A 26,932-nucleotide genomic window follows, 5' to 3' on the forward strand; every position below is an offset into this window, starting at 1 on the left:
ATCAGGCCTGCAAGGCAGTTCCTCTGAAATGGCTGCCCTAGCGCTATTTTAAAATGGCTCCACTTATGTCAACTTTTCACAATGAAATAAAAAGCAACTTCTCTTAACATGGTCATGTAGGATAGAGTCATTTTGGGGGAGACAGTGACCAAGAGAGTCGAGAAAGGAAAATGAAATTTCCCAAGTGGCTCTCAACCCTGGCTGTACCTAAGAATCAGCTGGGTAATTTTTTTTCCAAGTGGTAATTAAACATTTAGAAAACTTGATTTTAAAAAACCTTGGGAAACAGATTATTGTACCAAACATTCCCTTCAAATGTTTGCGTGGAGTTGCACGAACCAAAGTCCTTGCTTGTAGTTGGAGGTACTGGGACAGATTCCTGCACTGGCCTATGCATAGGAGAGTAAACCCTCAATTTTAGGGACCTTGATTTAATGGACTTTGGATTTCATGGACAAAATTTCTGGTCCATATCTCATATGTGACAATTAATACCCTGTTAATTTTAAAATGCTTTTAACCGAGGTTTGCTTATAATTAAATTAACAGGTTATATTTTTTGCTATTAATTCAGTTCTTTTTAACAAATTTTAGCAAATAGACTATATGTTGGAAAAAATACCGTAGTAATTTCACTGACATAAATAAATAGTACATATGTAAAACTATAGCCTACATATTTAAATCCAAGAGTCACCACTGGTAAACAACGTTCAGAGAATGATTAGCACGTGATCACACCCATGGTGGGGTAATGGGTTCTGCTGTCCCCGGCGTGACTTTCTGCAGCTGTTTTAATTCCTGCTGGCTGATGTTCCCACGTGCGCTAAGCTACGCCCCTGCCTTGTGCATTTGTTTACTCCCGGTGACTGGTGAATGCTTGCATTTACTAAACCTATTTAGTATAAATTTAAAATTACTGTAATGCATATAGAAAAATTTTCTGTGAAATTAAACTTTTTATACATACTTAATTTTAATTACACAAACGTGTCTACATAAGTAAAAACAGGTAAACTAATTTGTCAATTAACATACACAGCGGGAAAGCCCACTTTATTCTATAACGGACTATCAGCTTTAATGGACACCACCTGGACTGAATTAGTCTGTTATATCGAGGTTTTACTGTATCGCCTCTGGCTTTGGGAAGACTGTATACATGAGACAGTCCTGAAGAAAAAGTGTTTGAAACTACTCAGAACCACCTGAAAGTGCGCTACAAACCTTTGAATTAAAACTAGAATTACTATCCATTTTAGGGATCTTATAGTAGCAGGAGGCATAGAATAGAAGTGGGTGGTCAGAGACACTTACCAGAAAGAAGGCAAAGAGGCCGAAGACAAACCATTTTACAACATTGTGATTCTGGTTGACTATGTGCCTAATAACCAGTTGTCCACCTTCCTGGCTCACAGAACCCTATATAGCAACTGCTAGGCCCAGGAAATACACTAGGATGTAAGTAAGTCGGCATTTTCCAAGCTATGGAATATGCTCCACTTATGAGTTGTAAAATCAATGTGGCAGGTCAAAACCAACCAGAATAAAAACTGCCCTTATATTTCCTCAATTACAAGACACTAACAAATGTTAAGATACAACATCAATTTTTCCAAGCTTTGTTAAAATAATACATTAAATATACACATCGCATTTAAATGCATCTTATTTTTTCAAAAGTAAACATGTATATCTTAGATTCTGAAATATAAAGTCACTTAAATAAAAACTAAAATCAGACTTTTTTATGGCTTTTGCTATATAATAACATCAACTGGAAAGTGAGCCCTGGAAGAGAATAGCTAAACCCATGAGTCAGAAACTTTCCATAGGGTAAGACTATAAATTATGAACACTGTGGGTGCTTCAGATATGTTGTGGACAGGAAGTGGGTTTTTTCCAACCCAAAGTATTGTATAGGAAGGTAAGTTATCTAAGTTTTCTATTGTGGACCCCTGGATCACACAACAAATAATAATAGCAATAGTACCGTTTGTTGAAAACTGACTTTGCCAGACATCGTACTAAGCATTTTGGTGACATTAGCTTATTTAGTCCTCCCAGCAACTTATTACACTTTGAAGATAAAGACCTTAGGCTCTTTAATAACCCCTGTGTGTTTACAAATTAAGAAATATACTTCTATATAACTGATAAACTCAAGAACTCACAATAGAAATAGAATACACTTCAAACTGACTTATAATAAAAATAATACACATCAAAACTCATTGGAGGCTACTAAAGCTGTGCTTAGAGGAAAATTTATAGCCTTATATGCATATATTAATAAAAGACAAAATTCTGATAATAATCTAAGCTCTTATCTCACAAGAAATTCAAAGAAAAATAGCAAATTAAAGTCAAAGAAATAGAGTGAAGGAAATAAAGAACACAAGGTAAAGAAATAGAAAACATATACAGGAGAGGGATCAACAAGCTGAAGACTGGTTTATCACAGAGGATAAATAATTTGCCTAAATGACAGAGCTGAGTTAACCCAAAGCTCTTTGGCTCCCTAAACCAAACTCAGGCCATGGCCTAAAAAGCTACTCATAACCTACATCTGGTTCAGAGTCCCCTGAAGTGCATAATCTTAATAAAAAAACACCATTTATAGAAGATAGGACCAAAATGTAAGCAAAGCCTGCTTTTACAAATGGATTTCAACAGTGAAATCATTTTTGGTATTGTAACATATTTGCAAAGCTTTTTTGAAGCCCACATTTTCTCTGTTTTAAAATAACTCTTGAATTATTTTATAGGAAAAAAGCCGGAAAAAAGTCAATTGCTGCTTACCTGAAATAACTTTGCATGTATATACTGAACAAGAAACTATTAGATTACTATTTTAAACAAAACTGGGAAGAATTTTGCTAAGTAACATTCTCTATGGGATTATTCCAATTACTTGGAAAACCAAAACACTGTTTTACAGTTAAGATCCTAGGTAGCAGGAATTGTATACACTTACCTGAAACAGTTCTCTAACGCCTCGCATAATACTCTGCACTCTGTGACATTTAATAAATATTAATTCAGTATCTCATTGCACTGGTTTCTCTATTTTACTTAGGGTGTTTATATACCTGTTGCAGCTAAAAATCCCAATGGCTCACGAAGTGTGGTTTCGGTACCAGCAGCATCAGCAATAGCAGCACCCGGGACCTTGTTAGATATGCAAATCCTCAGGCTAGTCGCACACCGAATTCCCCTCTCCAAGAGGAGCCCAGAAAGCTGTGGTTTAACAAGCCCTCCAGGTGGCTGTAATGCAGCTGAGGTCTGAGAAGCACTGCTCTAAGGTAAGTTGAGAAACACTTCCAGAAGCACCTCAAAAAGTCATCGGCAGCCGCAGCTACAGGCAGCTCCCAGGGCTCTGCACGTCCACAGCGTGGGCAGCTAATGCAGCTGCTAAGGGCTCTGAGTAAGACAGGAGACTCATTACCTGCGAGGAGCTTCCATGACTCTCACAGGTTCTACTTGCAAAAATGGGCCAAAAGCAGCACTTCCCCACTCGCTGCAAGACAAGACAAGACATTTAATGAGCTCACAACACCGAGACATCCTAGCCTGGACATTTGATCAGTCACCAAGGTAGAGTTGCCCCTCCCCTAAAAAAAAACCTAAGCAGGAAAATAGAAATGAAGGAGCAGACGGAAAAAAAAAACACCACCATTTCAAGAGCCGCCAATTAGAAAATGGTTGCTAGAATAAAAGGATGCATCAGCACTTTATCAGCAATTATTCTAAGGTGACAATGACTATGTTCCCTCACTAGTTCCCCTTGCCCTGTCCCTCCCTTTATTTTGAGAAGACAATGAAGAAAAATGCTTCCTCCTCATTTCCCTGAGCTCACACTCTTCAGCTAACGCTGGGCAGGGCCCGAGAGGCTCCTCGCGTCTCTGAACAGAGCAGAGTCCCGGGGCACTTGCCTTTCCAGCTTTGTGTTTTGCTGCTGTTGTGTTGTTTTGATTACTGTTAGTGAGCTTTCTCCTTTCCGATCGGACCAGGGAGTAAAGTAAAGATCTGAGCGGAGCTCTACTGATGACGGAGGGGGGAAGGGGTGTGTGCGCATTTCACTACAATGTCTGTCTCCCACTCACCCATGACCAATTTCCGTCCCACCCACTCCCGCCGTACAGGTTAGGGCCGGTCTCCTGCCGCAGGCTGGGGAGCAGTGCCCTGGGGCCGCAGCCTTCTCCCCTCCTCCCGTGTCACAGCGCACCTGCTGACTCTGTGCCTGGATCTTGAAAGAAAAACAGCTCTCTCTTTTTTATAATGATTCTGTAGTCTACTTTTTAAATTACGAAAGTAATTCGTGTGCATTTTAACTAATTAAAATACTCCAAAGCTGCTTCTATAATATCAATGTTTAATGTAAATAAATTTGTAATGGACAATTGTGGGGCAATCTTCAGTTGTGTAAATGTGGGTGGGAAACTGTTCTGCTTCCTTAGGGTTTCACAGCCTCACTCCCTGGTGCCCGGTACAGGGCACATCAGCTCAACTCGCACCAACACTCGCCCCTGGGACTGTTGCATCCAAAGGCAGCGAAACAAGACTCCATGGCCAGTGGTGCCAGTGGGGTAATTCTAATGGTGGCCGCGCTAGAAGGGACAACTTCAACAGCACTATTTGTGCTGTGGCCCCCCCCTCTTGGTGTCCTCCACAACCAATTTCCTGCCAAGTTCCTGAGCCTAGTTCTTCTTCAGCCTTAATTTTCTAACCAGGTCTGTGAGCCCCATTCAGCCAATTCTTTGGAATGTTCTCAATAGAGGTGAATCTTTTTCCTTTAAGGGTGGATTTGAATTTTGAAACAGCCAAAAGGCATTTGGAAACAAGTGATGATACTAGTCAACGCTACACACGGGCGCGCACAGACACACACAAATGAGATGTGATTATAAAGTTTTGACATTTTCCTGCCTGACAAAGACAAAGAAAATGGTGCCAAAAATGTCTTAAACAATGGAAACATTGTTAATTAAGATGAATGGATTTTCACATTTCTTAATCTCACTGTTTAAAAGGATGGAATTAAAATTTGCAAGTTAAAATCAGTCTCATTACTGCCTGCCTAGTACATAGCTTATGAGCCCAGGCATAACAGCAGTCACAGAGGCCCTAGGAATACTTCATAATTAATAAGAAAAAATTAGGCTTACAGGTCCATAAGTTAATGAAATATGGTAGTAGAGGTGATTGAATCCTAAAACACAAAAATTAACTATTTAAAATTATATTGGAGATACCATAAAAAGTCATAAATAGAAACAAGAACTTCTGGAATAAGCAAAAAGAAGTATTATCAAAGTACAGAATTTACCACAAAAAAATGTAACAAAGATGTAGGGTTTTGAGATATTCAATGCTCCCGAAATTTCACAATATCCACGTGGTTTGGTTATGAAATGAAAAAGCATATATATACAACTGGAATCATGGAAATGCCATTATTACCTACTGAGGACTCTGTCTTACAGCAAAATGACTAGGTCAGGAGGCTCTCGGGAACACACAGTGCTCCTTTGAAAGATGTTTCCTGAGAAACCTGCACAAGCTATAAAATAAATAATATAAACAGCAGTACAAGTCCTGCCAATTATATCCTTTCTTACTTCTGCAGACTGGTGATGTGCATAGGGATAGAAAAACATTCCCTTGTAGTAAAAGAATATAAATGGAGTATAAAAAGAATATAAGAATTTTAAAACTACATCATTCTAGACTCTTAAAATAAATCGAGCTAGAAGAAAGCCATAGCATCTAAGTTTGACCAATACTCACTGCTTATAACTCAATCCCCTACTTAAATCTACTAGGGGCTATAAAAGTTTATAAAATTGGGCTTTTGATTATGAAAATATTCAACACTGGTAATGGGAATGTTTTGCATCTTTTGGTGAGTAAAAGGGCTATAAAGTCAAGAATATTTTAATGAAATGAGGAATAATTGAGAGATGCTTACTTCACACTTTCATTTTATATTGGGTTAAGAAAAAACAAAAACAGATCACCTTGGTTTTGACTTAATAATAAACTTGAAACCAGGAGTCATGACTTGAAGCTCTGTTCCAGCTCTAATACCCAGCTTCCCACGCTACTGAAAATTACCAGGAACATTAATAACCATATAAAAAGGGAGCCTGGGTTATATAAATGCAAGTCAATACTAATAGGGAAAAGACCATTTATTGTGATGAATGTGTTCACTGAATGTAAAAAGCAAATTATTGAAGATTGAGTGGAAGGGGAAAATCTATAAATATCGAGGCTTCCTGCAGTAGAAGGGGATTAACCGCATGGAAATTAAAGAAAAGCTAAGGGGAAAGACTGAGTTCACATGTGGAGAAAATATTAAAAGCATCTCACTGCAGGCAACAAGATTAAGGCCATGCATTTGCAGAGCCAGTTCTAACATTCATTAAATGTCATGAAATGAAACAGCACAGACCCAGAGGCATGGAATAGCACACTGTTGATGGAAAAATAGAAGCAGGCAAATAAAAGGATCCCTCTTTTAAATAGAGCACAAGGAACATTCATCAACACCAACAATATTTGCAAGCTTTGTAAATGTATTGGTACAAACAAACAGTGGCATGCTCTGTGAGAACTTGGAAATGGAGACCATGATGTAGCAGCAACCTAAAAAGGATCCAAAAGTGAATTCCTAAAAGCCCTTGCATCTGGACCCACTGAGCTAGACTAGAAGAAAGCCCCTTGAAGCAGTTGTTCGAGAGATGCTATAAAATTCTTTAGTTAAAATAATGTCCTGCCTGCTCTGTCATAGTTCATGAAATCCCCTTACTGCCCACTCCTTTAGATTAAAGCCATTTAAGACTCTGTATTAAAATAAGTATTATCTGGACAATATGGAATGAAATCATTTCTAACCGCCACTACTAGAGCCTTATTTCATGCTGAGGCTGGTCCAGCCTCTCAGGGCTCAGCTTAAACATCAGTTCCTCAGTGACACCTTCCATGTCCCGCCACCTGCCCTGGAAAAACTGCCTTTCTCTCCCGTGTCCCCTGCGCTCTCAAGGGTTCTGGGGCACCAAGGTCATCATCCGTAGTTACACGGGGCCATGTTCGTTTTCTCAGCGGCTAAGGTCCCTTGGAGTTCGAGCTGCCTTTCTTCCTCCATCACTGCCCAGCCTAGAGCCCGCGTAGCAAGGCTCTAAAACTAAAATGAATGAGTGACAGGGCTCTCTGTGTGGCTAGCTAGCGGCCTCCGAGAGAGATGTCGTGCGGCCTGGATAAATTATGCCGAGGGCTAGGCCGGCACCACAGCGGCGGCCCTGAAGCGGGAGGCAGTTCCAGGAGGGCACGGCTGTCTCGCCAGCTCCCCAGACGCGTCTCATACAAGACCACAAACACACGGGCAGAGCTGAGGAGGTGGGGCGTGAAGAGAAAAGGACCCCTAAGAAAGAAGGGGCACGGCGGAGGGTACAGGGAAACAAAAGTAAGCCCCTCTGCCACGATCTGCTGGGACCAAGCCCCTGTACTGCCTCTGAGTGTGGACTTGGTGGGGTGAAGGCTCCCAGGTCGTCAGAGAAAAGGCCAGAGTAACTGGGAACCTCTCTGAGTCTCAGTTTCCCCATCTTATTCTATTTGCCCACCGGCATTTGAAAGGATTCAGTCAGAAAATATACGGGAAATCACTGTCCAAAGTCCTCTAGGAATGAAAAGTATTATTTGTTTTGGTCCAACCAACAAGACAGTGAAGGCAAAAAGCCACCGGTTCGTAAAAATAAACATATCATAGGCAAGGAGATTAAAGGTCAGCTCTGGAGATTTAGGCTGGCTCAAGGGCTGCCAAAAACTCTTGAGTATTTTATCAACAGCTCTGACATATAACACACAAGTATTGACACTAAGAAAGGAAAACCTTTGTTAGCTTTTGCGGATTAAACCAACTGGCATAATAATATAAACAGACAAAGGCTAGTTCAGGCTACGCTAGGCCTTAGGCGCATTAAGACAGCCAAAGTTTCAAGTTTCTTTCAGAAAAAACGCATTCCACGAAGCATTAGCATTGACTCTATGCTTACCCTGATCGGCTTTCTTCTGTGATACAGAACTGAACTTGCTGACAAGAGGGTTTCCCTCAGAAGCAGAGAAAGATGCAGATAGGAAACTCAGCACAAGGTACTACGGGGCCAAGTGTGCAAAATGGTTTTAAAAAAATCAGGAATCATTAGCATTGGAAGTGACCTTACAAACCATCTAATCCAAAGATCATCATCTCCACAGGTAGGATTAGTTTGGCCAACATGGGGCATTTGACATCTTTTTGGATCAAATATTTTGTTGTAGGACCCACACACTCCACTGGGCCCACTACTCTCGGCAACTTACCTCTTCCTGGCCCTGGGAGGTGGACTTTGTGACCTCCAAAATCCAGCCCCTTAACTTTACTGAGGAGGGGACCAAAGCCCAGACAGGTTGTGACTTGATCGAGGCCACCTGCCCAACTCTTTACTGGCAGGTAGTGCTACAACTTAAAATCCAAACAGTCTGATTTCTAACCAAAACTGGTGCTACAAATTCTAGTAGGAAGGACCCTTGGATAATAATTTGGTTGGGGAGGGTCCAAGAGTCTTGCCTTGAGGTTGCATTTGAATAGCAAGTACATAGCGCTTACTTACCCATTTGTTTAAGGTGTGGGAGATGAAAGCTCCCCAAGCTCTCCAGGGGCATCTCTGCTGTTGCTGACACACTGCTCTTCCCAGGGCACTGTCCACCTCCCGTGAAGTCACTTATCCCAGTAACCTGCAGTGTTTCCTGGGCTTTGCTTGACTTGCTTGTAGCATGTTGACAACTGTAAGTCAACAAGGCCAAAGCCATTATTTCTAAATCCATGTTTTATCTTAATTCCACCTCTGCATTTATTATAAAGTGCTTGGTTTAGAGAGCAGAAGATTAGCTTAGTCAGGAATGAGAGTAAAACATTTATTTTAAGGAGAGAACAGGCAGTTATCCCCACATTGCAGAATGCAGCGAAGGCAAGGGGCTGATTTGCACAAAATTTTCATACCTGGGTCTTTTTCCCTCAAACTGAATTTTGCAGGCCTTTTCACTTTAAAACCTAATAATATGACATTTATTCCAGAGCACTGGCAGCTGCATTTAGATAATTGCTCATTTTTACTTATAGCCCAGGTTGGAGAGTATTTAGCAAGCAGTAGCCTCCTGAGGTTTTGGAGGAAACCATAATAGGGAAGCCAAATATTACCGTTACTTTTGTTACAATAATTGATTTTTAAGTTTACTCTTCCACAATGACTAATTATATAAAACATACTGGACTTTTAAATAAAATCCCTAGTTTTTCCTTTATGGTACAATAATTACCAACTCAAGACTAACCCCTCCTGGGAACATCTGTCCTTGTGAGATGGATCATGACTTGCAAAAAGTCTAAACCAGAAGCCTCCTAGAGCCTTAACAGGTCATTGGTCTCTGAGAAAAGGTAGGAGGAACTTTCTGAAATCAAAGCCCTCATCATCTTTAAGCAGTAATTGTGTCTAATTATACTGGTATTTTGATAAGTAGAAAAATTTAAGAAATTTACAAATGCTGTCACTGTGTTTGAAATGTTAATTATTGCTTCAGATGATTAAGGGTTAGAATACTGAAGCAGTGTTATCCAGTCAGATGTGACCACCCTGTACATAAGCATCAAAAAGCGTTTTGAAGATTGGAATCTTAGGACAAACTTGCAGATGGACAAAAACCAGGTTTAATAAAAAATTATACAGAACCTACTAGGCAAACGGCTGAAGTCAGTTATTTTCCTCTGTGGCCCATATTGTGGTCTGATTTAAGATCTTGTGTGAAGTTGATTTCAACCACATTGATTCTGATCCTCAAAACAGTTTTCCCATTTGACTTTGCTTTTTTTTAAATAGCAAAGTCTAAAACACACCTGATTTTAAAATATCGGTATAAGTACCAGTAACTAGACATAGACTGGAATCATGGGCTCTCAGAAAACCAGGGATTGCATTTTATCCTGGCATAACTATCTTTAGCAGCAAACCTTTCTGCTCTCTTGGTAAATGATCACTGAAATGTTTGTTGCCAGGGCTCTTCAAAAGGTCACAAGTTCTCAGTGGAAACAGTGAGCAAAAGGCCTTTTTCATTCCCATGTTGGATTAGCCTACAACTAATCAAAGTACTTCAATTTTAAATATCAATGATAGTTTACTTATTGCTCATGAAAGCAAAATATTCTTTAGTCCTCTGGTGTGTGTTTTTAAATAAGGCTGCATTTATCTCACTAGAATTCTCAAGACCACATTGTTATTACTGTTAATTAGAGATGCTGACAGCAAGGTGTGGGACTTGCGGGGGCCAGAAGGACAAATAACTTTGTCGTATTCTCATAGGGAAGGCCTTGGATGCCGTAAGTGTCCTCAGTTTTGAAGGAAGAGCCCCCAAAGGAGGCAGTACAGAGTGAGCAGATCTAGCCAACTATATATTTTATTTTTTTGTTTTGAAAAAGGTGTGGCTATGGAAAACATAATTTATTCTAGATCCTCAAATGAAGCAAGCAATTTGCGTAACAATTCTCCAAGGTGGAATTTGCAAAAACTGTACATTTTTAATTAAATCTTACATTCATGAGGAAATTGTAAAACTTACATAGCAACACAAGTAAGCACAAAACAACTAAAAAGGGACATTTAAAAAAACTGGGCTGGTACCCTATTTTCCCTGTATTGTTCCCATTTTATTTCCCCACATTGAAAGCTTGAATATTAAGGTTACTAGAAGCTACTACTTACCCTATTAGTGAATATACCCTCCACTTATCCCAGGCAGCATATTTGTTCTACAAAATGAAATAATGAATGCATTTCCAGTTGATACAAGTAAGTCAATTCTCTGTTTACTGATGTGGCCCCAGATCCCAACTCTCAAATCACTGGGGTACTCAGGAGCAAATAATCAAAGTTTATACACTAGAGTAATTTGTTTGCCTGTAAGACCCAATGTGCGATGCTGTCAAGGTTTGTGGTTTATACTTTTTTGCAGGTTATGTTGTCTTAAGCAAGGAAACCCAAGAATGATTCCAACGCCCTAAGGTTAGAATTTCCGGTCTCATTTTGAATTCAGTACTTCAAATTTAGGCAAATACTGTGATGACGGATAGAAACAGTTGAATTGCCTCTTAACATGGATTTTAGCAGGTAATAGTTTCACTTTGCTCCAGGCCTTTAATGTTTGAAGGTTTTTGTTCTTGAGGATGAAAGTAAAGATATAATTTAATAAAGCCACACCCATATAGTAAAGAGCCTTTTTAACTGATTCCTGTCTTAATCATGATAAAAGATTTTTATGACATTTCAAACATATATTTAATTTCTTCTTATACATAAGCAATTCTCAAATACTACCTGTTTTCAAGCTACATTTCCTATAAAAATATATAGAAACTCTCCCCTAGATTTAAGAATCAGAATCAGGCTCCTGGATAACACAAACACTGTCATGACTCATACGTATTTTACATTTGCTAGACCCTGGGTAGGATCCCCTGAAGGCAGATCCAGGAGATGTGTGAGAAGTCAGAATGATGAATGGCTGAATCCCATCATTCTGCTTACACACGAGGTACTTCAGCCTTAAAAATGTGCTGTAGTATTCTCAAATTTTCCGTGCAGAACACTCATTTGGTAAGTTCCTTATTGTAGTTTCTGAAATCAATGATAATCACTATGGCATTTTCTACTTGTCATACCTAAAAATAAAAGCAATTATACATAAATACTTTAAAAATCATACCTACAAATAAAACAAATACATGATTGCATTCACAGAGCTCCAAAAGAACACTTTGCTTTCATCATTGTTGAAGTATTTGGGGGGAATTGTGGGAAACTCAGTGAAAAATCATCACCAGGTATTTGTAAAAGTGACCAAAAGAAGCTTGGAATGAATTAGGCAAAGCTGGGTTAGGACAATGAAAACACTGCAAATCAAAAAGCCACCTGAGATCTCAAGTTTTAGAAAGTATAGGCTGAAAAAATAACATGTGAGCTTATATGTAACTCTCTAAAAAGTGTTCATAAAAACCATAAAATAGTGCTCACTGGGAGACAATAAGACATGTTAGTCAGGAGCCTGGGCTCTGCAGTCAGACAGAGCTGGCTACAGCTGCCCAGTGTGTTACTCACAAGCTGGGGATCTCAGGGAAGTTACCCAACCTCACCAAGTCTCGGTTTCCTGAGCTGTAGAATGGATACAACTTCCATAATAGTGGCTACAGCAATTTAACAGACTAGACTTACCTGAAGAAAGTGCTGAAATGGAAGAAATGCAGCACAGAAAGACAGCTGCATGAGAGTAAGAGACAGAGGACAGAGTGAGAAGATCTAAAATACGTTTATTCAAAGGCAGAGAGACTGTGACAATGACAACATTTAAGGTGATGAAAGACTTCAATCCTCTTATTTAAAAAGCCCTACAAGTCCCAAGCAGAATAACTGTTAAAAAGTTTATCATGTAAACTGAAGACAACCGAAGACAGAGGACATCCTAAAAAGCAGCCTGCAAAAAAAGACGTATTATCTATAAATAAGTGATGGAGTGACATTTCATAATGATAAAAAAAATAAAGGTGGGAAGGGGGGGCAAAGGGAGAAATAAAAATTGGAAAGTATAAAGTATCTATCGCTTCATAACAAATTACCCCAGAATTAAGTGGCTTAAAACAACAAATATTATCTCAGTTTCTGTGGGTCTGAAATCCAGGCACAGCGTAGTTGAATCCTCTGGCTTAGGGCCTCCCACAGGCTGCAATCAAGGTGTCAGCTAACACTGCCTTTATCTCAAGGCTCGACTAAAGGAGATTCTGCCAAGATCACTCATGCAGCTGTTGGCAAGCCTCAGAAGATCCACCTACAGGATCACTCATGCAGCAGTTGGCAGGCCTCATATATCTTCACTGGCTACTGGGAAGAGACATCAGATCCTTGCCTGATGGGCCCTCCACAGGCAGCTCCAGTCAATCAGCTGGCTTTCTTGAGAGCAGCCAGGGAGAGAGAGGGCAAGAAAGAGGGAAGCCAGAGCCTTTTTGTAATCTATTCTCAGAGGTGATACACCATCACTTTTACTACATTCAATCTGTTATAAGTGTGTCACTAAATCCAACCCACACTCAAGGAGAGATTATACAAGGGCATTAAGTACCAAGAGGCAGGGGTCTTGGGGACATTTTAGATGCTGACAACCACAAAAATGAAAACCAAAACAGTCTTTGTTTGCTTATATGCAGTAAATGTAGAAAATTCAAAAGAATCACACTAGATGTTTAGAACAGGAAAGTCTAGCAAGGTTGTTGGGTACAAAAATCAGTACACAAAACATGTATACACACACTATATAAGCAACAAACAGAAAACTGAAATTGTAAAATAACCCCATTTATAACAGAATCAAATATCAAGGCACCTGTTAGTTAAATAACTGTTGAAGCTAGGGATGAGTACTATTATCTTTACTTTTATATATATATGAAATTTTAATACATTTTTTAAACATATCAAATACCTAGGAATAAATCTAACAAAATATTTGTAAACCTTTACAGAGAAATTTAAATATTTTTCTCATTTATTCTAAATAAATAAAGGTGTAAACTATGTTCATGGACTGAAAGGCTTAATACTGTAAAGATAGCAAGTCTCTTCAAATTGATTTATAAATTCAATACAGTACAAGTCAAAATCTCAACTGTGTATGTGTTTGTGTGTGTGTGTTTAGTTGATAACCTGATATTAAAATTTGAACAGAAGTGGAAAAAGTCAAAAAAATATTTGGAGTCCCGGCCGTTGTGGCTCAGTTGGTTGGGTGTCATCCCATACACCAAAGGGTTGTGGGTTCAATTCCCACTCAGGGTACATGCCCAGGGTTGCAGGCTCAATCCCCTGGGGGGGGGGGGGAGTGCAGGAGGCAGCCGATCAATGTTCTGCTCTCACATGGGTGTTTCTCTCTCTCCCTCTCTCTCTAAATATCAATAAAAATACTTAAATATATATTATATATATTTGGAAATAGTCTTTAACCATATTAATAATGCAAAGTAAAACCATAATGAGACCATCATATACCAGCAGGTCTTGCTGAGGATGCTGAGCAAAGGCACTCATGCTGCTGACGGGAGTGTGCACGGGTACAACCACTTTGAACAATTGCTATTATCCACTCAGCAATTTCACTCTCTCCATAAGTATATTATACTTAAAGAAAAGTAACATTAAGAAGAAGAAAAGGAAAACTAACATATATTTCCAAAGATAAGCAATAGGAAAGGAGACTCTGGAAAGTAACCTCTACTGTGGAGAGCAAATTGAGTAAACAGTAGACTTATTCTTTGCTCTAAACAGAATTCCAAGGTTTGAAAATAAATTCTGAAATACTAAAAAACTCTCATTACTTTATCTATTTGCAAAGTAAGGTGGTACCCAAACCAGTACAGATACTTTTATCTATTTTTAAGTAAGAAAATCTGAGTCAATTATTGGAGGCATTCTGCTACAAAAGAACAGGGGCAGATCTCAGGTGCAAGGAAAAATCAGAACAAAGAGCAGAGCATCCCATTAGCGAGTGTTGCTCTAACTTTTTGGGTAGTTGCTCTCAGAAGCCTTCCAGATACTCCATAATCCAAGGGTACCACTATCTGCAAAAGCACAAAGTAAGCAAAAGAAATGGACAAAGTACCCTCCTGAAGCTGGTACAAAAGCTCAAATCTCACTTCTTATTTTATCATAGAAATAAATGACTAATATACAGCCAAGGCAATGATGTTAAGCATTTGAAGATACTTAAATAAATGCCAAAAAACCATGTATAATATTTTTATACAAAACAACAGTATTTATTTAGATCCTATTTACTTTCAAAAGAATGAGGAAGTTGGGGGAAATATATTTATAAAGGTAGTCTCATTTTGCTTAACCCATTTGTGGTTTTCATGAAACAACAAAGATTTGACTTAGAATCACATGTGTAAAGGGAATAAAAGATTGTATCCTGTTCAGTTTTCCATCTCTAGTCAAGACTGAAATTACACCACCGCAGTCAGAAGAAAAACTGTTCCGCTTATAGGTAAACATCAACAAGTATATATCTTATAACAGAACCAGCTTCAGTAAAATCTGTAATAGCATCCAACAAACCTGCAATAAAAGACACAGACATGATAACACAGGACATTTAAGAATCTTTATGCAACAATGAAAAACAGAATTTACACAGGATATATCATAACTGACTATTAAGTCAATAGCATCACAGTCACGGTACCCAGTGTCTCTTATTCAAGTACATACACTATTCCTAAGACTTGGTTATAGCAGAGACATCAGTAACTAGGATGTACACACAATTATTTCATAAACACCATGAAAACAACAAATAAAAATACCCTTAAATTTTCTAATAATTATAAACATGTTAACATTATGACTATATATTTATTTCAAAATGTTTAACTGATTTGTACACTTTAAAAATAGCACTGAGTTTTAGAAAAATACTGATAATGGCTCGACATTTTTTAAGTCAGATCATATTTATATTTCAGTAGTCTGTATTTTCTGCTCTTCTTTCTTCCACCACCATACTCTCTAACCACTCTTCTACTCAAAACAACATCAGAGCTCTCCACCGGCTGTGAAGTATTACATCCGAAAACTTCTAGTTCTTTGAAATGGTTGGAAAGGATTTCTTAGTGCCCACATTAGCAGCTGTGGTTTTGGTTTTGGTTTTTCAGGAAACAGGAGTGCTTCACTTTCTGGAGTGGGAAATCGTTCTTGGTAGACATCAGGATAGGATTTTTGAAACTAAAAAGAAAAGATCCACAATGAGTCCAAAAAACAGATGAAAGCCAATAAAATTGGGCAATCTAATTTTTAAATGAGTTCCTGATCCCATACTTTCCTGTTTTTGTTTTGTTTTAATGTTTATTGTTTTCTATCAGAAAAGAGAGCAAAGAAAACAGATCACAAATTTACTTCAACACAATGCATTTATTTATGTTAAATCATTTGATTCCACTTTCTGTGTATCTAATTCATCTTTAATTTGTTTCAATCTTCAAATAAACTTCTCATTTAAGTCACATTTCTTAAAATGTCCCCCAGTGCTAACTGTAAATAAACCTTACTTTAAAAATATTCACAAGTAGCTCTGACTTGAAAATAACATGTTCTAAACAATTAAAGAAAATTTTGATCCAACTGCATTTCACCATTTCCCTGCATCAGCGGCCCCTGCTTCTGCCCAAATGGAAAGCATTCTAGTATATATTATATTGTGAAAAGCTTACAGGGAAGCAACATGTTTCTCCTTTGCTCCTCACCACTGAACTCTTCTCCAAAGTTACTGAGAAAAATCTGAGCGGGAATCTAGAGCTCTGGTGCTGTGTATGATCCTGTATGTACGGTGTGTTCAGTAATCAAGCTATGCAGGATTCAGTCTTTAAAAATAAAAACCATTCATTTAACCTTGGATCAACATTTTAAGAACGGTCATAGTAAACCTATTTTGAGTTGAAAACTATTGTCTGAAACCCTAAGCCATGTTGTCTAATAGGAATTAAAAACTTAGTGACGCCCGAGGCAAGAAACCAATTTGATAAGGCTATTAGAACCAAAGTCTTTTAATTTCTAGACATTCTATATATGTAAATCCATCCTGATTTGCCTTTCAAAGAAATCTGTCATTTATTAGCATCTCTAAATATAAAGTAATTGCTCCACTAACTCCTATCATATGCCACATATCAAAATAAAAGATGAATATTAGAGAACACATGAAGAGTTCAGTAATGGCAAAGGATCTACACTGGAGAATGAGCATGTGGGAAACAACCATGCAAATCAGTGAGGCTTCTGGAATGCATGAGCTAAACAATGTGCTTTCAGCACTGCTCTCTCAGAAGATGGGATCCCGATGAAACCTATCGCAATAGAGAATTAAAACCACGTAAGAACAATAGGGAGGGAGAGAAATGACTAGAGAACAGCCTCTGTACCTGCTTCAGCTTTTTCTTCTTCTCTTTCCTGGAGAGCTTGGCATCTGTTATGACTTCCTCCAACAGAGCTGCCAGAGGTTCCTGAGAGCCATATGCTCTCTGGTATTCAAATTCCTCTGGACTAATTTGGCGACAAAACGATGGAGCAGATAGAGTGATATCCATGTCAGCGCCTGGGTATTTTATCTGAAGCAAAAGGATTCATAAAGAAAGAAAAAAGTGTATTTTCAAATAAATTACAGAAATTTTGTTCAGATCAAGCACAGCATATCTCCCACTAGGAATGCCATGTCACTCCTCAATTTAACTGGGGAAAACTCCATATTAAAAAGTTAAAGTGTTTCAAGAACTTAAAAAAAAATCACTTAAAGACACAGTTTTAAATGAGATTTTTACCTTTTTAAACCCAAGAGCCATTTTAATAAAATGTCCTCTTAATTAATAAGGTCTGAAATTAAAACATCAACTGAACATGTTAGCTACAAAACGATTCAAAACAAAAAATGATGTTGAACACACACAGTGAAGTATCCAGGTTTCTTCTCCCATCTGAAGAGTCTGGTCCTCCCTCCCTGGGGGATGGGCGAGGCACGCCTTAGCTCAGCTGTCATGTAGAGAAGTCCTACAACCATCTCCAAACATGTGATGGTGAGAATCAGTGAAAACAAGGAATGTGCAGACACTGCACAGGGCAAAGGGAGAAGGGAGAATTAAGAGGAAAGATGATACCAAACCTGTGAATAAATGAGCATCCGTTAAAAATATTCAACTTCAGAGTCCAAGAGCGTCATCTTCTCAAAAATACAGCATCTACTGTTCTTCTGCTGTGGATAAAACTACAACTATTGCATTCACTTCTTTGGCTTAAGATTTTTTTCCAGAAGCCACAGTTAAAAATAAGTGTTGCCAAGAAGAATATTACATTAAGTACGTTCCATGCCTCAATATCAGTTTACCAGATCAGTTAGAGACAACCTAAGAGAGACAGACCAGAACCATAGGGGAAGAGGTATACATAGGATATTTCCTTTTTTATTTGAAGGCCAGAAAAAGCAGAAAAGGGCCAGAATAAAGGGGACAGCCAGAGCCTAGGACACGAGAAAAACACCAGATAACTATGATTAAAGGGCACAAGAGGAAGGGAGGGGTTGCAAATAAAGTTGGTAGAAGGCTGGTGTAAAAAACAATGCCTACTGCACAACTGATCTATCCCAAGGTCAGCCCGAAACTGCCCCGAAACAATTCACCAAAACAGTCCAAATAACACTGTTCATTTTCAGAGAAGCACTGCCCTAAATGTGTTATCACGTAGCGGCTAAGTAGTCTATGTGCGAGAACAGAGGTCTATAGGAGCTTAGTGCTAAAACAAACCGCTCTTTGGCAAGTCTACTGAATAATTCTAAGAGAGAGGGTTATTGGACAATTGAGTAGTTACTGATTGTATTCAGTGCCATCACAGGTAAATTAATCATCATAGCTCAGCTGCCTGATCTTCAACTGACAGAAAAGGGCTCACAGGTGTAAGTTGCTGCAGCACATGCCTGTGCTACGTGAATACACGAACTTAGCAAGTACCAGAGCAACACAGTTCTCGCGATCACTTTTCCTTACAGAAATACAGCAAAAGATCTCTTTTCTTTCTTTTTTTTAAAATCTGAAAAATATCTAGTGGAGGCAGGGAGATTAAAAGATTAAACTAAAATAGCAGTAAGATTACACTTTTCACCTATGAAATGGCAAAGGTATATATTTTAATAACACCCAAAGTAGACAAGGGTGTAAAGAAATGAACACTCTTATACCACTAATGGGAATAAAAATTGGAATGCTCATTCTAAAGGGAAATTTGGCAACATGCAACCAACACTTAAAATCTACTCATGGCCTTTGACCATGCAATGCTGCTCCTAGAATTTATTCTTAGAAAATAATCACGGATCAATCCAAAAAAAATAATAAATCTAGCTATAGAAATGTTTACTGTTACATTGCTCACAACATTAAAAAAATGGAAACAATCTAAATATCAACCAAAGTAAATCACTGAAATAAATTATGGTAAACCATATTATGGAATACTATGTTATCAATAATAATGACATAGTGTGGTAATGTATCAACAGTGATGACAAAGCTACCAACTGAGAAGTTACTATGTGATAAACATTCTTCTAAGCACTTGACATCTTAAGCCATTCAATCCTCAAAACAACCCTAGGAAGTAGGTATTAACTATCATTATCTCATTTTACAGATAGAGAGAGATGTTGGGGCAGATGCTGAAGCAAACATATATTACATGGCAGAACCAAGGTCAGCCAGCTAATAACAGGCATGGCAGGAATTCAAACACCATTGAGCTCGAGTCTGTGTTCTTGGTTGCTCCAGTGTCAATCAAGAATAATTTTAATGATGTAGGAAAATTTTCTTCTTGTATTGTTAAGATAGGAGAAAATAAGTTATGAAAAAGAAAGAAAGGGGAGGGGAGGGGAGGACAGGGGAGGACAGGGGAGGACAGGGGAAGGGAGGGGAGAACAGGGGAGGGGAGGGGAGAACAGGGGAGGGGAGAACAGGGGAGGGGAGGGGAGAACAGGGGAGGGGAGGGGAGGGGAGGGGAGGGGAGGGGAGGGGAGGGGAGGGGAGGGGAGGGGAGGGGAGGGGAGGGGAGGGGAGGGGAGGGGAGGGGAGGGGAGGGGAGGGGAGGGGAGGGGAAAGATAACAGCAAAATATCTGAAAGACTGTAATACTGACAGAACCTTTGGTGTTACTTGGATATATTTTTTTGGTATGTATTTTCTTTATCTTCCAAATTCCTTCAAGGTATTAGGTTAACATCAAAACAGAAGAAAACTTTTATCTTAACTTTTAAATTGCTCACTGGAAACAATTCAACAGTTATTTACTTTTATAATACGTTGGAAGGTAGCAGTTCACTGGGCCTTCACTGAGGAACCTCAAAAAGTGCTTAAGTGAAAAAGAGGTCAGTCAAATCATTCAGAAGGAACCAAGCAGAATTTCTGCCAAAAGATTTCTTACCAAAGTTTCTGCTCCCACAGGCTGACATACAAACCCCACTTTGGGGTACACATAATAGTAATATATTACATTTTGCATCGTTTAACATAACAATAACAACTATGATAATAACACTCCCTTCCAAAGAGTAACTGCCATATATCAGGCATTTGTGCAAGGGGTTTTACAGTAATCCGCAGTTTAGTAGTATACTGTGAAATGCTTCACAACCATGTTATACAGAACGTATGGGCCACTTTAACAATTCCAGAAACTAAAATCTGGAGAGTGTAAGGGACTTGCCCAGAGCCACACAACCAAGGAAGGGACCCAGGAGTCTGACCCAGGTCTCATGGCTCCTGTTCTTCTACCACGCCACGTGCTACAGTGCGCCAGTATGGCAGGCAGTTAGAAGCACTGATTCTGGAGACTGATCTCATCAGTTTGAATCCTGGCTCTGCGACCTTGGACAAATCACTTACGTTCTCTGTGCTACAGCTTTCTCATCCATAAAATACAAATATTAATAGTATCTAGGTTGCAGGGCTGTTAAGAATCAAGGCATGTATTTCATATAAATCACTTCCATCTGGAAGTATATGTAGACTCTGAACAAATTCATTTAAGGAATTTGCCATCAAAAGTATATAGTCTTGGTCCTGGCAGGTATGCTCAAAGGGTCAAGGGAATGTACCTCGGTTGCATATTCGATCCCCACCCCCAGCTGGGGTGCATGTATGTAGGAGACAACCAATCAATGGGTCTTGCTCACATCAATGTTTCTCTTTCTCTCTCTCCCCCTCCTCCCTCCCTTCCACTCCATCTAAAACTCAATGGAAAAAATATCCTTGGGTGAGGATTTTTTTAAAAAGTATGCAGTTTTGATTGACATAACACAACCAAGTAGACAATGCACAAATTTTCAGTGATAACAGACTTACAGTGCTTACTACGTGCCAAACCTTGTTGTAAGCACCTTGTACGTATTAATTCACTTAATCCTCATAACAAAAAGTCCCAAGAAGTCTACCATGCTTACATGACTTTCTGGGAACAATTTCGTAGGGTTTCGTAATATCCCTTCCTTTACCTGCACTCTTCGTAGGTGAGCCACACGCTCCTCAATGGAGGTCTGCAAGGACAAAGGGACTTTCAGAATCTCTTGGTAATTGTCCATTAGAAACGTCACCAACCTAGCAGCTAATAAATCATCCAAGTCCACTTCATCCCTGGAGCACAAGATGCAATGGGAAAATGTCTGAATCATCTAAAAAAGAAAAAGAAAAAAGGTGGGGGGATTTTAAAATAAATACCAATGATTTTTTTTTCTTACTCTGAATTGAGTCCAATTTAATTTGCAAAAAGCAAGTGTGACTAGTCAGTGAGAGATGGCCCATAGCACAGGGTGCACATCCTACCTGGCCCCTGGCCACACAAGTCATCTCAGATGGGCTGATTTTCTTATTAATCAGCATGAGCAGAATGTGCACCTCATCTCACAGAGACTTGGCAGAGATGCTTGTCTAAAAGCTTTTAAAACCCTTCCACAGATGGTTTTAAATATATATTTAAACAAATTCCAAAAATTAACATTACCACCATGACCCTGATCATGTAGCACTTCTAAGTTTGGTGTACTTTATAGCCATTTAGTCTGATAATATCCTAATTTCATTATTGATTTTTTTTTAATATACTAGCACAGTTTGTGTGCCTCAACCATTACACATTTTCCTAGTTAACTTATTTTTCTCTAGGGTTTTGAATGTACATTTGACAGTGACCTTTGAAGAAAACTGTGAGAATTTACAAGAAGTGCATTAAGTGATGTGAGTCTTTAGAGTAAGCAGAAATACAAAAAATACTATAGCAGCTGCTGCCACAGAATTCACAGTAACTACTCCATCCTTATTGCTATCCTTTGGATGGATTTTCTTTTTCCTTTCTTATTAATGTTATTGCTGACAATCTTATTTCAAAGCCTATAAGCATGCAATTCTGTTTACTAAGATGTCACTTTCTCAGCACTGCAGTGATGCTTCATCTTCACTCATATTTATGTGGACTGAGATTCTTTACAGGGAGACAACGGACCCCAGGAACCCCACGAATGCCTTGAAATGTATGCAAAATTTCACACATGCATTCTCCTGGGGAATAAGTGCCAACTCTTCTTCAGCTTTTCAGAAAGGTCCACCAGCCTCCCTACCCAACCACACAAAAAGGGTCAAGAATCACTCCACAGGGCACTGAGTACTCTTCTGATCTTACTCCGCACTTCTCAAACTGGGCCAGGGGGCCCCCAGGGGTACACAGGGGTTCACCAGGACATGGAAATAACATGCACATACCAACGAAGCATCAATTTGACTCCAAGACTTAGAGAGAAATTAAGAAATTTAGCTAATAAGCAATTCTAAACATAAACCCTACTGTAAAACACACGCTGACATAACAAAGTAATATTCAAAATTCCTCAGTTTTCAGCAAAGTTGAGCATATTTTAAGAAAAAGCCTCCCTCATGGAGGCGCAGGTTCTCTTGCTCCAGCTGTCACGTCCAACCCCGCATCTTACTCTTCCCTCACTCAGCCCTGTGTAGGCTGCATCTCTCCTACTGGTTGGAGTAACGGCTCTGCAACCCTTTTGACCTGGAGGAGAGAGCGTTGTTTTCTTGAGAGATCACTTATCCTTTCTGTCCACCCTTCCTTTTCTATGTGTTGACAGTACACAGGCATCTCTACACTCAAGAGTCCACCCCTGCTCACTCTTTTATTATATTCGTTAAGACACCAAGACCAAAAGTACAATACTAGTCTGGGGGGATCCTAAGCCATGGCTCTTTGAGCAAGCCTGCCATGCACCTTCCTCTGGTTCCAAGCCAGTAAACTTTACTCAGGTGAATTTTATTTCAAAAACTCAAGTCATGTTCGATGTTAGAACTCAGCCTACCAGTGTTCGGGTCCCAAGGCCATCGCAAAGTGGTGGCATCTCCTTATTTGAGCAGATCCTTGTCATCATCCTCATCAACAGCTGTAACTTTCTCCTGTTTTCAGGTGGCAGGAGGAGGCAGCAAATCTGAAATGCTTCAATGGCCATTTTCTCTTTCTGTAACAAACCTGATTTAGAAAGAAAGTTTTTACTCTATAAAAACCTATATCCTAATTGACTCTATTATGTTCATATTTTTACAAAATATGTATTACTAAAATTATGTAAAACATGTTTAATATATTCAACTATACTGGGCGAATTGATTATAGATCCACTGTCACTCATAAATCAGCACAGAAAATGCAAATCACCAACCAGTGTTGACAAATATATAGAACAAACACAGCCATTTCCCCACCACAACCTTGACAGATACACCCGAGTTTTCATAGCACTTTTCCACTGAACCAAGAGCAGTCAGGTTGAGCCCAACCTAAACCCTAACATTTACTCTGTTAATAGGTCCAAGATAACATGAGCAAGTACATGAATGTGCCATCACTGCCCTGAATTCTTCCCTTTGTATTATTTCTTCATGAAAAGCAGATCACCATCTTACACGATTCTCACAGACCAAATAATAGAACTAATTAATGCTCCTATAGCCAATCCACTGCCAAATGGCTCTGCTTCTTTCTAAATAGCACCTGCCCAACAACCCTTCCTCCCACTTAAGCTATTTTTTCTAGTTAAGGGGGCCAATTCAATTGCGCTACATGCCATCCCTCCTCACCCAGTATGATTTTGCTAAAAATTAGGGTGTTCTAATATAATATTGTCTGCTCTTCGTCCCTATTTGTCCCTGGACACAGCCATTCCAAGCCAACTAAAGAGATGAAACCGCTTTCATCAATTTACTGGTCCAGATCCAACCTTTTCAAGTTTCTAGACTCTGATTTGGCAAAACTATCTTTTACATTCCAAAATATTTTCTCACCATGTATGATATGCCAGGAACTATGCAAGGTCGTGGAATTATGAAAATATGCCAGATCCCTTCTTTGGAAGAGTATATTCCTTGTGAAAAGGAGAGACCCACAAAAAATAAATGGCAAAACGTAAGTGTAAGAGGTACTTTAAGAGACCTCTGTAAGGGGCATATTAGGGGAACAGTAAGTCACTCAGTATGAAAGCAGCATAGGCCGTGAGGTAAGGGCTTAGTATACAAGCGAAGCTAAAAACCTCATCAGCAGACATGAGACCTTAGGAACCTGGAATACCAGACTAAGGAGCTTGAGTTTGATCCCAAAGGCAATGGATGTGCAGTATGATATCCCAAAGGGGGCAGGGGGAGGGAGTTTTAATATGCCAAGTTCAGATCCTAAATGTTCACCAGAAATACTGCTGCTAATTATCATTATCATCTATGTAAATCTGCTTTCAATTCTACATAATCAAATCCATGAAAAGAAAAAAGGTTTATGTCCATATTTTAATTCATTCTTTCGTTTATCTAATAAATATTTATTAAGCCCTGCCCAGTCCAAGAACTGTTTTAGAAAGGCTTCAGTGGGAAATAAAATCCTGTCTGATCTCATGGCACTCCCTTCCCAGTAGATAATAGGCAAAGAGATATATAAATATGACGTGAGGTGAAAAAGTGCAGTGAAGAAAATGAAGAAAAGGAGCTGGAGGGTGATGGGAAAACACTAGGGTTTTGGGAAAGGTCTCTTTCTGATGGTGACATTTGAGCAGTCATCTGAAGGAATGACAGTAAGCCAGGGAAATATCAAAGAGACAAATTTTCAAGGCTGAGGAAATATCAATTAAAGATTTTAATATGGGGGCATGTTTGAAATGTTTGAGGAACAGTAATGAGGCTCGTGTGAAGAGAAAACAGTGTGTAATGAATATTCAAATCAGAAGTGAGGTTAGAGAGGAAGCCGAGGGATACACAGAACCTTGTAGACCATCATTAATGACTTCCGGTTTTATCAGAAGTAACCTGAGGAGCCACTGGAGGATTCTGTGTAATACAAGGGTAAGGCAAAAGTAGGTTTACAGTTTTGAGTACACTAAACAGTTTATACTTGTAGTATTATTATTTATTAATAACTCTTATTTTCCACATGAACTGTAAACCTACTATTGCCACACTCTGTATGAACGTGAAACACCCTAAGACACAGTGAAATCTGACTCTCTTTAAAATTAGAAAAGCAAGGTATCTGTGGGCTAATGTGATAGAAGGCTTCATGGAAAAGTGAAGGCTTTGTGGAGAAATAAATCTAGAATTTAATGAGTTCTTACCAGTTCCAACTGCAACTTTATCTGAACATTGCATCTTCCTTCCTCCTTGTTACCCACTTACAGTCTATTCTCTACATAGCTGCCAGAGTAAAAAGTGATTCAGGAATGACAGACAAAGGAATTAGCAGAAAAATATGTTACATATTCATAGGTATTCTAACTATGCTTACATATTTAAAAGAAATATGAACACAGTGAGAGAAATGGAAATATAAAAGAGAGCCAAATGGATCTTCTGGAGACGAAAATTACTAAGCCTGAAATGTTCACTAGATGATAACCATTACAGATTAAACACTGCAAAAAAAAAAAAATCAAGAACCTTAAATACACAGTAATATAAACTAGCCAAAACAGAAGGAAAGAGAAAAAAGTGAGTGTGTGTGGGGAGGGGGGGTAAGGGCGGATGAACAGAGCTGCAGCAACCTGTGGAAAAATATCAAATGATCTAACATATATGTAATTAGAAAAGGGAAAGGAGGTGCAGAAAAAAATTTGAAAAAATAATGGCCCAAAAGTTTCCAAAGTTGATGAAATCTATAAATGAACAGATCAAAGAAATTCACTGAATCAAAGCACAATAAACACAAAGAAAAAACACATAGAGGCACATTGTAATTACATTACTGAAAATCATAGAAATCACGAGAGAAAACTTCAAAAGCATCAGAGGAAAAAAAGACACATTATACACAGAGGAACAAAAATAAGGAATTACCAAAGACTTTTCATCAGAAACTATTTAAGCCAGAAAACCAGAGATCGACACCTAAAAGAACAAAAACTTTTAACTTAGAATTCTGTATCCATTGAAAATATCTTTAAGAAGATAGTCAAAACAAAGACTTTTCAGAGCCCCATGCCCCTCCCCAAAAGTAGAGCATTTGTTTTCCAATACACCTATACTATAAAAAATGTTAAGGACCCTTTCCAAGCAAGGGAAAATGACACCAGATGAAAGCCTGGATCTACACAAAGGAGTGAAGAATGCCAGGGAAGATTAATATGTGCATAGATAAAACCTGTTCTATGTTTCTTAATTTCTTTGAAAGAAAATTGTCTGTTTAAAGAAAAAACAATAACAATGTGTAGTACGATTTATAATATATTATTAAAAAACATATGTAGGACTAAAATGTAATGAAACAATAGTACAAAGAGAGAGAATGAAAGAATGCCATTGCATGTAGTAACATTATATGTCAAATAATATAATATTTAAGGTAGGCAAAGATTTCCTGACACACAAAGCATGAGCCATAAAAGAAAATGATAAAATAAACTTAATGAAAATTTTAAAAATTTTGCTTTTTAAAAGGCATTTTTAAGAAAAAGAAAACCACAATCCAGAGGAAAATATTTGCAATACACATAGCTAACGAAGGACTTAGATGCAGAGCATGAAAATAACTCTTATAACTCAGTAATAAAAGAACAAACAGACAATAAAAAAATGACAGAAATTTCAACAGACACTTTACAAAAGAAGATACATGAATGGCCATTGAGCAAATGAATAGACACCTAACACTACTAGTCATCAGAAAAATGCAAATTAAAACCAAAAAGATATACCATTACACACTCACTTGAGTAGCTAAAATTTAAAAGACTGATGATGTCAA

The 26,932-nt window shown here is 38.5% G+C and overlaps 1 protein-coding gene across 1 annotated transcript in view; it reads right to left on the minus strand.

The window, feature by feature from the left end:
* Window positions 1-15,223: 15,223 nt before the first annotated feature.
* DEPDC1B (DEP domain containing 1B) overlaps window positions 15,224-26,932 on the minus strand; it is a 54,622-nt gene continuing 42,913 nt past the window's right edge. Inside the window, exons 8-11 of the mRNA XM_016198737.2 lie at window positions 23,016-23,182; window positions 21,156-21,332; window positions 17,051-17,236; window positions 15,224-15,857 (exon numbers count right to left, since the gene is read on the minus strand). Of these exons, the coding sequence (XP_016054223.1) occupies window positions 15,696-15,857; window positions 17,051-17,236; window positions 21,156-21,332; window positions 23,016-23,182 (692 nt within the window). The 3' untranslated portion in view covers window positions 15,224-15,695. The remainder of the gene's footprint in view (window positions 15,858-17,050; window positions 17,237-21,155; window positions 21,333-23,015; window positions 23,183-26,932) is intronic.

The sequence above is a fragment of the Miniopterus natalensis genome, chromosome 3 (assembly GCF_054644295.1).
Source record: "Miniopterus natalensis isolate mMinNat1 chromosome 3, mMinNat1.hap1, whole genome shotgun sequence".
Taxonomy (NCBI): Eukaryota; Metazoa; Chordata; class Mammalia; order Chiroptera; family Miniopteridae; genus Miniopterus; species Miniopterus natalensis.